The sequence below is a fragment of the Rhyacophila brunnea genome, unplaced genomic scaffold (genome assembly GCF_057557595.1).
Source record: "Rhyacophila brunnea isolate RB1 unplaced genomic scaffold, BYU_Rbru_1.0 scaffold_16, whole genome shotgun sequence".
Lineage (NCBI taxonomy): Eukaryota > Metazoa > Arthropoda > Insecta > Trichoptera > Rhyacophilidae > Rhyacophila > Rhyacophila brunnea.
The window spans coordinates 24,663,806-24,680,186 of record NW_028232816.1 but is presented as its reverse complement, the minus strand read 5'-3'; the positions used below and the strand labels follow the sequence as shown (position 1 = coordinate 24,680,186).

The window sequence follows — 16,381 nt, the reverse complement described above, 5'->3', positions numbered from 1 at the left end:
CATAGAAATAATACTAAAATGTCAATTTTGACATTTCATATTGATTTCCATAGTAACGCACGTTTAATAATTTAGTTGCTAGGACCTCAGACCCCTAGCAATCAATAATAGTGGATTGGATTACGGATTTCTTCCGAAATCACATACTTTTCATACATAAAAGAATTAACTGAAAATGAATTCAATTCTATTTAAAGATGGCTAAAAATTAAAAGAATGCATTGGCATCGTGTTCTGATATATTCTAAAAGTTTCAAATGTCTAGCTAGTCGGGAAGTTAGTTAAGAATTGATTGCAATATTTATACCGGATAAACAACCACTAGATAAATAAGAATACGACCTAATAAAAACATTGTAAAATGACAGCTACGGCGTTTGTTAAGCAATATAGGGTTTTAATTTGAATATAATAATTATGTATATAAATGGTCAAATTTTGCCATTTCCTGCAATCTGTCTTTGCTGTGACAAATAAGATGAATTAACTAAAAGCTGTAATGAAAAAAAAAATATGGAAGATTGCATGCTCACGTCTATACAAACAGTTTGTCACACCCAAGATGGCTGAGAAGTAACGTGTCAGTTTATAATATTGTGGGTCCCCGGTCAAAATTCCGGGTCTGAAAAATTTACATGTTAGTTTTCAGTGTGTATTTGAATTTTAAGTTGAGCAAGTAGCTAACATCCATTTCTTGTAAAATATTAAAATCTGGTAATTTCCACTCTGTGGAGGCGCATAAGATTATCTTAGAATTAAATATGGTTGTGTAATAATGTACACTGTACAGTTATATAGATTCAATGTATCGCTGTCATTTCTTACACAACTTAGCGTCTTGCTGTCAGATAATACATACTAAAAACTCATATTAGACTGAGGTCCTATGTGAATACGTATATTATTTATCTTTCTTTACTGCATATCTATATTTTTATTTGATTTTTGGCACTATATTTTTTTCTTTTCTTTATAATGTATTGTATGTACCAAATTTTATTAAAAAAATATACTATTATTCTTCACAATAAATAAAATTTAGCGCTATTTTATATACAAAATCAAACATTCAATCAAGCACTTGAATATAGAGTATTTTATTGAAATGATTTCTTATATTATAAACGTCAATCAAACATTATGCGAGACGCTTGAAAAATGTACGATATTTCTTTCACATGTCTGTGAAATGTCAAATCAAATCCAAAATGATTTTAAGACACAACATTCTGTCAATAACAGATGAATATTCAGCCAACGTGTTTTAAAATATTCGCAAAATAAATTCAATGAATCAATCTATCAAATCGAAAATATGTCATATTTCAAACGTGCTTTTAACATCTCAACCGATCTGAAATTATCACATCTGAATTGTTTGACAATATTTCCATTAGCAAAAATGTCCATTCTCTTTATGTAAGTTTTGTCAATCGATTGGTTTGATTTTTATTGACGACGAGGTAACAAAAAATGGTACTTTAATGTTTTTTTCGTGTTTTGATTTAAATTAAAATATACCTTCATTTACATTACATGTGAATTGTATAATGTGACGTTTATAGATAGCAATTATTGTAACTATAGATGTTGATCATTTTAAAATGTTATTATTGTTAAATCTATATTTGTCACATATTATGAAAGCAAGATGATATCGTTTGATAGATTATGTCCCAACCACATTTGACACCAAGAGCAGCAAAAGGAAACATGGGATTTTGATCATCGTATCGTAACCATTAATATCGCTGTCTGATTTCCAGGTTGTTTCACATTTTTAAGAAAAATCACTTTTTAATCCATTTTGTTCTATTTCCAGAACCCATTAGTCAGAATATAAAAATTATGAACGCATTTGTCAATAATCTCGAAAATAAATTATTCTTTTATATGCAGAACACAGTTTTTAATATAATATATAGGTTGTGCAATTATTTCAATATAAACTATAAAATTGCTCTCCTGAGAATTTTACAGAAAATGACATATTATAACAACCTGGGAATCAGACAGCGATATATATATATATTGGTGGTACAATTATTTATTTCAATGTGAACTTTTAAATTACTCTCCTGAACATTTTAATGAAAGTGACATAGAACAACCTAAAAATCAGGCAGCGATATATCTGCATGATACTTCATTCCATTCAATATTTATTTACAATATTTATTTTTAAATATTTCATAAAAATTACATTTATATTGTTTTTATTTTAAATGAAATAATTGTAAATTGAACTTTATTTCAATGCAGAATCAGTTTATTTTCTGTTACTTTCATTAGCAGTATTTTTTGTCTGTTTATTGCTAAAGAATAAATTTAATAATCTTGAAAAAGTTTTTTTTATTCATTTTAGTTTTCATACACTAAACTGAGGTGGACAGACTGTGTAATAGATTTAAAACTTATAAATAAGATAGTGGATAATATTTGCAACAGAGAGAGAAAAATTAATGGATACAATATTTACCTGTAACAGTAGTACTTACAGTGAGTGAAAATAATAATAATAGTGACAATATTTTCAATAGTGTTCGATTTAAATTTATTAATATAGAATTAGCTAAAACCCTCAAAAGCCAGGACATGTAAATCAAATAAGGGTCAATCGAACTGAATCTAGTAGTAACGGATCGACGAAATGACAAATCTACAAATTTTCCTGGATAAATACTTTGTGGCACACAATACACATGACCAAAAAGAGTCAAATCAAATCAAATCAAATTAATTTATTTTACATACCTATAATGAACATAACAAATTATAAATTCAAAGCGTTCACGGCATGATATCAAATAAGTGTTAACAATTTTAAAATAAAAATACAGAGAAATTTGAGATAATAATACAATAATTAATGGAATAAGAAATAAAATAAAATAAAAATAACAAAAATAAAAGTAAAAGTAGATGGAAGCACACAGAGCGAACTATTGATAGACCTTATCGTAAAAACTAATAAAACAACGTCCACCTAAATTCACCCTCACGTAAGTGGAATATGTCAATATTCGAAGCGATTTCATTAAACATGCTTTTTGTTCTCCCAATTGGCATAACTAATGGCAGGTTAGTTCTGCACCTTGGGAATACAAACAACGGATGCTCTCGATTCCTAAGATAATTATCAGAGACACAGAGGCCAACACCACCAAGAATGGCAGAGTTCACATTTACGCTGCGTATAAGTGGGAAAAAATATGTAGCTAAATAAAGATTGCTTCTAAATTTTAAGCTACAGTATGTAAGCATACCTAAGAGAAAGTCAGTCGGATAGAGCCACGGATAATATCCATACAGCCGAAAGTAAAGGAGTCTCAAAAAATTTTTTAGACTCTCTCCACCATAAGGCCGTACTTCAACTGATGCGGGGCCCAAACGATAGACCCACTCTCAAGTCTGCTTCTAACTAAGGAGTTATAGAACTTTCATGCAACTGTGGATATCTCCAGGCTGATAATGATGATGTATACAGTAAATAACAAAGGCTGTTGAATTGTACCTACTAATTATTAAAAGCAATAGCGAATACCTACAATATTTTATTTTATTTTCAACGCTTTAAATAAAATATAAAATTTACACTGTTTCAAAACTCTAACGGATTGTGATAAATTTAGATCGAAATTTCCATTCCAGCCGTATATTTTTTCAAACAATCCGGTCGTATTTGCAAGGATTTCGTCGACTCCCTTCCAATGCTGAGTGAAAATTCGTATCGGCTTTTCACGAACCCTAATGGGGTGCATCACCAGCCTGGCAGGACTCTAAATTTAGGCCTAGCAGTGTCCTAAGGCTGATCCCAAATCCGCTAAGTGGTCTTACACCCCCTCCTACATTTTCGCGAGCTTTTTTCAACTGAATAAAGCAGCTTTTTTCACCTTCTCACCCTCTTATTTATATCGGCGGGTTGAGAAGTTTAGTTCCGTGCGACGGTTTAAAGTTTTGATGGATTTTTACAGCCTTGCCTGTTTGTGTAGATAAGAAAAATATACTTACAGTAATTTTAAAATATGTTTATTATAAGCAATACTGTTGAAAAATATTTTTAACATATAAATAATCATCACAATATATTAATATGTAAAAAAAATTACTATTTTTCTATGGGTAATGCTTATTAAACTGTCTCATATATAATTATTCATTCATTCATTTCATTTTGTCTTGTAAAAAACACATACTCCGCAGAAATAAAACGTTCATCTTAAAATTAAAAATAACTTAGGTATATTGATTATATAATAAATAATGTTTTATATACAATATATATATAAATATCCATTAAATTATTACAAATATATTAAATTATACATAAAATTAAATTTAAAACACGTTACCTAGTCCCATCGTATATAAATAATGCCATTTTAATACGCTTACCTGCTGAATGTATTAATAATATTAAGCCACTTACTAAGGGTTTATACGAACACTAAATATTCAAAAATTATTTTTATACTAAACTTGATCATTTACTTTAAGTAGCTTATAAGATTTTTATATTGTTTTATTGTATTATATCATTCATATTATATTGTATTTATATACTATATAAACAAGAATTAACTTTATTAGGTTGTCAGTGTGTATTGCCTCTGTTGATAGTACCTGAATATGCCGAAAGAGCAAAACCCAAGTCGCAAAAAATGACTCAAATGGAATAGTACAAAACTTAAATCAATCATAATTATGTCTATTTACAATTTAAGTACAAAATGTAGAATTGCATTTTTGTCAATAACTGGAACAATTCGTAAAATCGACATCGTACAAAACAGCTAACATAAAAAAAGACGCATGTGTGCTTACGATAGCAATTTAATTCACCTAAGTGTATGGGGGGCTCTGGCCTCCGCATTTAGAATGGCTGCGTGAAGTTCAATGGAATTCAACGAGCTTTTACATATTTATGAGGAAACCCATACATCGTTCAAACTTTTAGCTGCAACGGTAAGAAACCGATACTCTCGTGGGAAGGCTTTCAGCAAAGATGGAACGGTTGAAATCATTTACATATATTCGTATACATTATGAATTTTTCCTACATGTTACTAATAGCCATGGATCGCTATCTACGAACGAATATTAAATATAGAACATTATATCGAGACGATCAGCATTTTAATTTCGCTACCGAATATATTATGTACATATTATTATCTGTAGATATATATAGAATACTACATCTTAGATAATACTATTTTATTGATTATTTTTAATACAAATATATTGTATGTAAAAAGGTATTACAGTTTTTTTTTTAAATTTTGACTTCCTAAAGAATTTTACCAAATCAAAAATACTCCTAAAAATGACCCTACGTATAATATACCTGTTCATCGTGTCAAAGTTAATATAAAGTGCAGAATTCATTATATTTTCCGAGTTTTGTCCCGAGCATTGATAATAATTAAATAAACACAATATTTTTTTCTGTACCTAAATAAATTCTTTTCGACGCCCACTGTGGCTGAGCGTCGGCCAAAAACGTCGTGGGTCCAAGGTTCAAAATACACATACTATTATTTTGTGTGTGAGTCAGAGTATGTAATTATTAGGTTGAGCAAGTGGCTAATATCAATTTCTCGTAAAAACGAAAATCTATTAATACAAATATGCACTCTGTGCAGGCCTAAATGATTTTATTAAGATCGGACATGGTCAACATTTTTTTTAATAAATAACTCTTTAAAGGGTGCACTTAAATATTGTACACACCTAATACAATTATTTTAAAAGTAACCAATTCATATTATACAAAGATATTAATATGATTTTTGCCACCATCTTGGTATTTCATGGACTTATTTATAGTTGTAAAATGTTAATCTTAATATTGAACTAATATTAAGTAATTTAACAACATCAATAGCAATTGAAATTTAGAATTCTGCCGTCATCTTGGTCTTTATTCCCTTTCAATTTCAAAATTGAAATTCAATGTCTAATTAGTTTTAAATCGAAAATCAATAAAACCAGACGTATTTATAGATAAATTGAATATTCTTAGCCCATTTTAGAATTCCAGGGTACTTCTGTAAATCTGACGCAACTCAATTTCCTAAAAAATATCATAAGGATACGTTTTTTCGTCATGCTTTTTACAAAATTGCACACTTTTAATCCATTCCGCTGGATTAATTGGTATGAAAAATTTTTAGTATTTGATTTCTGTATTTCGCAATATTAAAAAAGTAAAGGTAGTTCTATCATTCACCTTAGAAAGTTAGTAACTCATATTTTATAAAATATTGCATGAATAAAATCATCATTTAGATCCTATTACATTACGGATGTAATAAAGTTCAAGATAAGGAAAATATTTCATACTGTTTTATGATTCCGGTAAAGCATAAGCGGATAAGGTAGAATATTACTTTTCTTAATATTACCTTTATAAGTTAAAGAAAAACTTATCAAGTATCACGATGTATTATTAAATATTATATAATGCTTACGTACTCGTATATTTTTGTATATTAAAAATATTCAAACGTTATCATATTTAGCTTATTAACTGAAATTAATTTGATGAACCAATCGATTACCATATTCAAAGCTAAACATGAAATTACCAGATATAATTATAGAGTAAAATATGTCCATATGAAAATTGATTCTCTAATTGTTCTGTATAGATTGCTACGAATAAAATTGTAAAACATATCAGAACAATTTGGGTGGCTTGAAAATTTTTTAAATGTATTTTCTTGGTCGATTTATTTTAAATTTTTATTCCGTTTTTGACCAGCATATATCTAAAATTTGACATCTAATCAAATTTACTAGATCAGCAAAATATGCAATTATAATATCGAAGTAATTGCACACGCATGCAGCCATGTGATGATAATATTGGTTAAGCAGAATAACTTGAGTACCTTCAGAAATTTTACATGTATTATCGCTGACGACAGTTTTTTAGTCAGCACAGATCTAAGTATAATTTCCATCTAACAAAAATATGTTTAAAGTGGGTAAACGTTATTAACGTATGTACAGTTTTTTTTTTTAACTGTTACCTGTATATTATTGCACTTGCGTGGGATTATTAAAACCAGACTTGAAATTTCCACTATACCAATTTTATTTTTCACTACCAAAAAATAGCAAATCTCACGGCACACCACATTTTTCCACAGGAAGTCATATATATATTACAATCATTAGGGGATGTCTATATACAATAATTAATACATAACATTTTAGTAAATTACCAAAATTTTTAAATATGTACGTTATTTCTATTCGCATTTTTTATTCAACATACATTTTTAAGGTTATGTAAAAGTTAGTTTTTAATATTGTCATTATGCTAATAATAATTCACTTCTAAGTATCGTTTAACCCACAATTTTAAATAATATACCCTGTAGCAAATTTTATTTTTCACTACCAAATCTAATAGTAAGTTCTACACCTCATTATATTTGCTCCCATAGAAAGCAGTATCAGACAGCTAGTAATTTTATAATCATAATAATATTATTTTGACTATGAATGTCATTATTATGTTTAATAACATCCCTCCTCCATCATCCTGGAATGCAGTCCATATCAATATCACATAAGAATAAAGGTTTTTATATCAATTAATTGATTTTTTAGTTTGTGAGCAAAGAAATTCTTTTTATATGGAGTCATACTTTTATTTATAAAACTAAAAATTAAAACGGAGTTACCTACTAGAGCAAATAATTAAATGAGCCGTAAATCATTTCATATTATAGATTCGTATGTAACAAACTTTATACTTATACTCAGAAACTTTGTTTTAAGACCACGTTGAAAAAAGATGCTTTTTGTTGTTATATAATGAACCATAATCAATTCTATGAATATTCACGTAACAAATAACATTAAATAGCTACATTACTAAGCAACAATCTAAACAGCATTGTGTATCAATATTTTTTACAATATTTTTTTCATATTATAGAGTATATCGTTAGGGATGGATGGGGATGATGATTCCAATGAATAGAAGGATTCTGCGTGATTAAAGTAATACCCAATATATTTCCCTTAATAATAAATGATACAATTTCAATACAGACACGTACTATGATATTTAAGTGATGTTGACAGTTAATAATTACGGAGATGCATCGTGAGAAAATTATTAATCGTTAGATCGTAGATTCGACTGGATGCTAGAATGATTTGACTTGTGTTATTAGGTCTCTCGCTTCCTGAGTTTTTATACTGATTTAAGACAAAGGAAATGCTATGTTAGCTTGAGGGAAACGACTTGAAGATGTCATTGTTTACTGCATGACCGATGCAGAGTTCATGCCCTTGTAAACAATTTATGGAAAACGATTCTTTTTGCATTACGAAATCGCGTTATAAAATAATTATTAATACATTTTATTATACAAAGTTGCAAGATGTGCATTCTTCCACGATCGGACAATTAATTTTCTTGCAATAACAATGATTTGATATTATCATGTTCGCATTCCGAATTATTATAAACAGTTGATTTAGCAAGAAAAATGTTGTATGCTATTATGAAATCATCGTCGAGGCGATCTGTTTACTGGGTTTACTGACCGCAGAGCGTGCAGTTGACAATGATTTGTAACTGATATTAAAAGACATACCTAACAACTAGCTTTCGTACAAAAATAACATAGGTTCTAAGGTACTTAAACAAACTATGATGGTAACTTAAATATACACTATGATTGAAGATCCATGGTGTTCCCACAGGTATAATATGTTCTATAATACCCAACTCAACCATATCAAAATCATTCTAGAATCAGTCTCAAGTATACCAAATAATTTCAATAATTATATTATTATCACTTCCTTTATTTTAATAGTTATTTTTCGAATATATTTAATAATTATTGATTAATGATTGAATTTTAACTTTCACTGAATTCACCACATTGCTTTATAACAAGGCTATATTGTTTAACCACCCTAAAATTGGTTAGACCTAGTGGTTAATAACTAAGCCTTTTTTATAATAAAGTAATCCGTTGTACTACCTACATTATAAATTGTGGTATTAATAACACTAATTTTATTACGAAAGTCAAAATATACACATATTTTTTTAATAATATAACCGTAAGTACGTAAAGATAATATTGTTATTTTAGTTTTAAATGAAATTATTTTATTGTGAGCTTATCTGCTTACAAAATTTAATTCCAAAAACTTTAAAATGAGTTTTCTTGTGATAGTTTTTAATTGATTCTTGTTTAAACCAGATTATTATCAGTTATCTGGAGATACAATAATTTGTTTAAATTCCAGTATTATTAAATATTATCTTTTTAATACCAAACAGCATCATACAAAATAGATGATTAATAATTCTTTTTTATATGGTTTTATTAATATAAATAATAACATAGTAAAACAATCTATTTCCGCCGTGCAATATTGACAAATCATCCAGCCATTACGGTCGCTAGTCGCGGGTTCGAACCGCGCGTACGTCAAATTCATGTATTGTTTTTTTATCAGTGTTTGATGATAATCATTTATCATCAAAAATTACTGTTAAGAGCTTGTCCAGGTGACGCAATATGTCGCGAGTGCACATGGACCGCTCAATGAGGTCACATGTACCAGGAATGCGCGCGAGTTTTTACGCACGTGTAAAATCGCGTCATCTGGACACAGCCTAAGATAAGTTTCACTCAGTAATTTCCCATATTTTAGACATAAATATAATAATTATAATTTACGTTATTTTTAAAAATAAATCCTTGCCTAGCGAAAAAAATGTTTAGCAATTATTAGCAAATATTTAAAATTTTTACTGTTTATATTCTTACTAAATTAACTAGGTAGGTACTTAAATAAACTATAAAAAATATATTATTTTTCATACAATTAATTGCCCAGGTAACCCCTTTATCCACTAGACTAGAATGATAAAATTTAACGTAAGTATAATACTTAGCAAACAATTTTTCCAAAGCTATTAAAACTATTGGAATATTTAATAAGTTTTAATTGCTTTATTTTTTTTAAATATTAATGGATAATAAGGTTTTTTAATGAAAATTGTATAGTTGCCAAGCTATTTATTAAAAATATATTGCAGTTTTGTAATAAAATGATTTTGTTAGTACCGACCATTGATATACTACTGGATGAATCATATGCTTCTTAAAATGATGTCCGATTTTCAGCGACTCGGCCAGTGTTAAAACTTACTGTTTTAATATCAGCGGACTTAACTCGACATAAGCTCACTTAATATTTGTCTCGAAAACGACCTGGCAATAATTATGAGTAAGCCCGATCTAGCTTGCATCTTACTCTAACTAATAGTCAGCGCATAACGACTTGCTCTATCCGCTCAGACATAAATTTTTGGTATCTTGCAAGCTTTGGGTTGCAGATACCCTTAGGATCACTATTCCAAGAACGCAAATTTAGTTTTACAGCCAGGGCAATACGGGTGAAATTCGGGAATCCATATTAACGGTCTTAATGCATTATTCCTCCAAGGAAATATTATAAGACGATATTCGTAATATCTTCTTTTGTGGTACATTTTTAAAATGACACTTGTATGGGAACTCCTCATCTAGTAGTATATCAATGGTACCGACTTATAATATTAGGTCGAAAATTATAACAATATTTTTTTTTTATATAAGAACTTTGTATGCTAACTTGAGTATATAAACCATTCAATAAACCTTCAGAATCATTCATAACAATTTGACATTTAAATGCCTATTATACATCTTTCGCTTGCCGAAAATATATCACTAAGCAATCGATTCATTACCTTGATCTGCAAATATTTCATAATAGTTAACTTATTTATGGTATTTTAAATTACTTCAATAAATGGTTATAATATCAATAATTAAGACGGTACTTCAGTGAAACGGCAAATAATTTTCAACTATAGGTGCGACAAAATTTTGGACTCGCTGGCAATCGGAGAGCGAACGTCGAGCTGTGAACATGTCAATTTATTTCGTGATGGCGACGGGGGTATTAATTCTTAAATCGTGTAAAGATGACTAAAAAACGGTACCCATTTAATCGAAAAAGAAAAGATGTCAATGAATTTATTATTATTGTTACTAATAGAACAATAAACAGAACATTAAATGGACGCATGTTGGATTTATATGACAAATTATATTTCGTTCGGCACGCGTCATTTACACAATCCGCGCATCGCCTAGCCACGATCTTTTTAGACCATGCCTCAACTGAGTTATAGCCTTAAGGTAAAAATATCATAATAATTATGTACAATTGAGATTCATATATGACTATGATAAGCGTTGATGTTTTTATTCATCTATGTACATAATTAGGACCATGTGTATGATATTCTCATTTTATTATTACATTCAGGTTGTATTTTAATATATTTAATTTACGTCCTTTATTGATAAACATTTTCAATTTTTTTTTCCGATAAAAGTTTTTACACAGTTGTTGAAATTAATCAGGTATCATTCAAGTTTCTGGAATTCACTTTCCCTTAGGTACTGTGATCGCCGTTAAGGAGACTCAGTCATCCGGCAGTCACGCAAAACGTAGCCACGGTTGAGTAGAGAGTAAACACTGTATCTGGACGTTAAGACGTACTGGCTACTAGCACCTGTTGCTACGAGGAAAGATACGTAGAGGGTCTACGCCGTAGACACTTAGCTTTGTTCGATAAAGCTTTCGCTCTAATAAAACTACAGTGTAAAATCAATTAACATTGTATTAATTTATTAACTCTCTATAATGTGTTTGTCTATTACTTAGCAGTGTATGAATTGTTTAATTATAAGGAAAGCATTATTATGTTACTAGTAATAGGTATTTATTCAAAATATATAATTTTTCTCTTAAATAAGCCACCCAATTTAATTCAGTTGTTTTTTTTACTGTAAAACTAAATTAAGTTTTAAGATTGATACTCTGAAAAACAAGACGTAACATTGTATTAATTAAAAATATTCTACAATGAAATATCGAATTCCTACAACGTTAGCGTTAATTGTTAACCGGTTCTATGCTTTAAGCAAGTTTTTCTCTCTATGAGGCTGTGATTGACAGGCCGCATACAGAAACTTCGCGAGTTATCTCGTCCGACTTTAAGCTCAAATTACTAGCCACTGTCGATTGATTTTCATAATCTAAAAAAATAAACACACAGTGATCTCTTTGAATAATTATGAAATACTAATCCACAGATTATGGGTATTACAGCGATTTAAGTAAGAGCTTCGCTCTACATTCAACGTGTGTCGTTAAAAATCTGCGGCCTGTCAGATACTGCTATAGTAATATCGTGAGGTATAGAAAAGGTTTATTTAAAAATACGTGAATTGGCTTTTCTCCATCATTTACACATTGAAATATGCGCATAAAAACAATGGCATACTTCTGTTAGTATATTATATTGATCATTCAATAAATTACAAATATCTTAGTTATTTAGTTTCATTTGAATACTTCAGAGAGTTCCTAGTGTGAATTTTTAAAAATGGAGAAAAGCCTTTTTGCTTTTGAAAAACCACTACTTTTTTGTTTCAGATTTTACCGTATTAAAAATTCTTTATAATTACTTATATAGAAGCTAGCTTGGGAGCGAATCGATTGTTTAGACCCCACATAAGTTGAAATACGACCTTTTCTATGGTGGAGCGAGTACAAAATAAATTTTAGAGACTCCTTTACTTAAGGGTATATGGATACTATCCGTGGCTTTATCCAACTAGCTTTAAATTTAGTAGTTTAAACAGTAGAAGATATCTATTATATTTGGCCACGTATTTTTTCCGACTGATACGCGGGGTAAATAATATTTCTATCATTCTTTGTACTATTGACCTGTGTGTCCCTGATAGCTATGTTAGAAATTGGGAGCAAAAGTATTTTGTTCTCCAATGTGCAGAACTAACCTGCCATTGGTGGTACCAATTGAGGGGGTTACAGCTTTGTTCAACCAAATCGCTTCATAATGTTAATATTATATTCCAATTACATGAGGATGAGTATAAGTGGGCGTTGTTTTATGATTTTTTTAAATACGGTCCTGTTTATACCTATTTACTCTTTATACTGTTTTTCATACTATTTCTTTGTTCTTAAATGTCATTTTGTAAACGTTTTAAATATATAATTAATTGTAAAGTTCACTATAAATGTAAATAAAAATGAATTGAAGGTGCAATTACAATAAGCCGTATATGCGCTAAACACTAAATTTCTCTTAATAATTAATGATTTTAATTTAATGGTACACTTTTTGAATGATATGTTGTGCAATTCTCAACGCCTAATGACCACATAAACAATTTAATTATTAAATTGAAACAAACAACCGGTCATAAAAAGTTTCTCCGTTGTAAGGAACATCTGCTGTAGAAAAACTGAACTAACTGCCTCACTTCGCGAACATTTGTGCAGTGAGCTTTCTTAAACAATCAACTGAACAGCAACTTTCGAAAAGTACTACCAGTTTATATTATGTATGTTATATCTATGTGACAATAGCAGTTTTCTTATATGGCAGACTAACTGGTAATCGTACAGTCACTTTGCTATAAAGCTTAATGAACAAGTGCACTATACACATTTAACATTATACATTTATAAAGTTTTGGTCTAAACTGGGACAAATTCAGTTTTATATTTATTGTATTTATATATCTTTCAATTTTACCTGCCCAATTTTTACACCTCGTCTCCAATCCTAATTGTCCATAAAAACCCTTTGACTGTCTTTTCAATGCATCCATTTTTTCCCACTTCCTTTCTTCTATTCCGGTTTTCATATATCATTTATTATGAATTATTAAAAATCTTATATTATTAAACCTTGTGTAGGTACATTTAATATTTATTAAATAAAATCTAATTAATAACTCTTTATAATTAATTCAATGACAATATAAATAAATCTAGATATCGTCAGATGTAGGGAATCCAATCCCGAGCCAAATTTGTGATTCCGGGATTTGTATTTTTTTCGATAGTTCATATTAAATTTTTATATTTACAAATAACTGGTAGTGCGCAATGGTTTATTTTCTATAAAAAGAAGACAGCTTAGGTGTAAATGGCTGAAACGTCTAACTAAATGTTTCATGATTAATTATTTCTTCTATTTGTACGATGCTTATTTATAAAATTTCGTAGAATCAATATTGTGTTTAGTGTTTACATATATTATATGAGATTGCTGTTTCTGGTAGTAAAGACTTAATGAATGGGTTAGCAACATTTAAAATAGTAGAGTAAATCAAGGTTTATGGCCTCTCTGCTTCATAAATCTAATTAGTGAGCCAAATATGAAACTGTCGTAATACGTATGAGATTTTTGTTAAAAATGCGAATCATTGTATATTTTTTCCACTCATATTTTATTAGTTTATGTGAAAAAATAAAATGAATTGGCAACATAATATGGGTAATAAATCACACTTCATTCAAACTCAGTTTATTTCTAATGCTTCATTCATTAAAAGTATTTTTTTCTATTATATTTTCGTTTTTATTTTATTTTCCTTAAAAATTGATAAAAAAAATCAATCCCGAAAGTTTCGGGATTATGTTTACCAATCCCGGGATTGGAATTCCTAGTCAGATATCATCTGTCACCATATTACTAATATCATTGTTTTGACTTACTTATAAAGCTGGACGCCTTTCATTAGCAAAATTTAACCGAATTGAAAGCTTAGCAGATACAAGCTTTCTCTCAGTGTAATAATATATAAGTTCGAACACCACTCCATCCAACTTTTTATAATATGTGTATTATTTCTAGAGTTTTCAAAATTGTGTATTTTCAATAAATATAATTGTTTTATTCTATTGTCCACAGATGGTCAAATTCTACCGCTAAATCGACGACAACGTGTATATACAAACGGAACCCTGGTAGTGGAACAAGCTCAGAGAGCAGAGGATGCTGGGACCTATACCTGTCAGGCAACCAATAGACAGAAACTTTCAGCCAGGCGAGATCTTGAAGTCCAAGTTATAGGTAATTTTAAATAGCTTATTGGTATTACAAATAGGTCTAAATAAGATGACACTTATATTACTGCCGAATGTCAGTGACATCAAAGAAGTTCACTGAAAATTGACCGCACAGAAATTTTACCGTAGATATATTTTAATATTTTTTAACCAATTCTTTTCTTTTCTATTTTACGGTTTTCCGTTATTCAGGGATAGATAATAAGAACAATTCACAACTAAATGTAAGCTTGAATTACGTAATATCACTGTAAATATTAATTAATATAAGTTAATTTTTCATAAAAACAAACCAAAAAAATATTACTTCAACCTCGGTGGAGACCCACGTAGTTTTCTTAGGATCGAATAGATAAACAAATATAAATATATATATATTACTTTCCTATGATATCATAACGAGTAATTAATTGTTTTTTTTTTAATAAACTTGTGATTATATCCGTATATATAATTTTCCGCTCGAAAAATCGTTCAGGTGCGGTTTGAAGATAATAAGACGTATTCCTCGGAGGCTCGGTGAGACAAAGCCTGCAGTAAACAAAGTAATATCTTTCAAACGATGACCTATTACATGATTTACCTTACCTTAAACCCTTTTTATTTTATATTTTGTTTTTTTTGGGTCTCTCTTTTATCAATAACAAATAGTTCTATATATTCTCTTATTCTATTTATAATAACGTTTCAAGTATTTTGTTTTTTATTTTCATAAACATGTTACATAATATTATTTATCATTAATTTCGTTGGATACCTTATGCTGGCTTCTTTTTTATATTATTAACTGTCAATTCATGGTGGAAATGCATTATATTAATAATTTAATAAAAAAAACTATATTTTGTACTAAAAAAGAATGTGTCTCATCAGTTTGTTTCAGTTGTTTTAATTATTTGTTTACAGTACCACCAAAGATAATGCCGATACAAGCAATGACCAATCTCCTTCGCGAAGGCATGAGAGCAGCGATATCCTGCCAGATTCTCGAGGGAGACATCCCGGTGACCTTCAAATGGGAACGAAATGGTATTCCCCTGGGATCAGCCGGTCAGCCATCATCCTTAAATCACCAGGAACAGCAGCAGCAGGCAGCCACCATAACAAGGCTGGATGAATTCTCCACGCGTCTCGTGATAGAGCACATTACGTCCTTGCATAGTGGAAACTATACGTGCGTCGCTAGTAATGTCGCAGGAATCGAACGGTTTACAGTTCCTCTGACTGTTAATGGTAAGTTATTTTTTCAAACGAATACTTATAATAATAATGATATCCATGTTGGCTAAAATAAGTTAAATAGTAGGTTATATACATTATATACTAATAAAATGACTAATAAATCAAAAATTTAGTTTTTAAATGTATATTAACACCCGGCAAA

General features: G+C 29.4%; 1 protein-coding gene across 1 annotated transcript in view; it reads left to right on the top strand.

Annotated features, from left to right (window-relative positions):
• Positions 1-16,381, top strand: part of Dscam4 (Down syndrome cell adhesion molecule 4) — a 304,268-nt gene that overhangs the window by 214,224 nt on the left and 73,663 nt on the right. The window contains 2 exon segments of the mRNA XM_085943975.1: positions 14,840-15,001; positions 15,904-16,230. Coding sequence (XP_085800101.1) covers positions 14,840-15,001; positions 15,904-16,230 — 489 coding nt within the window.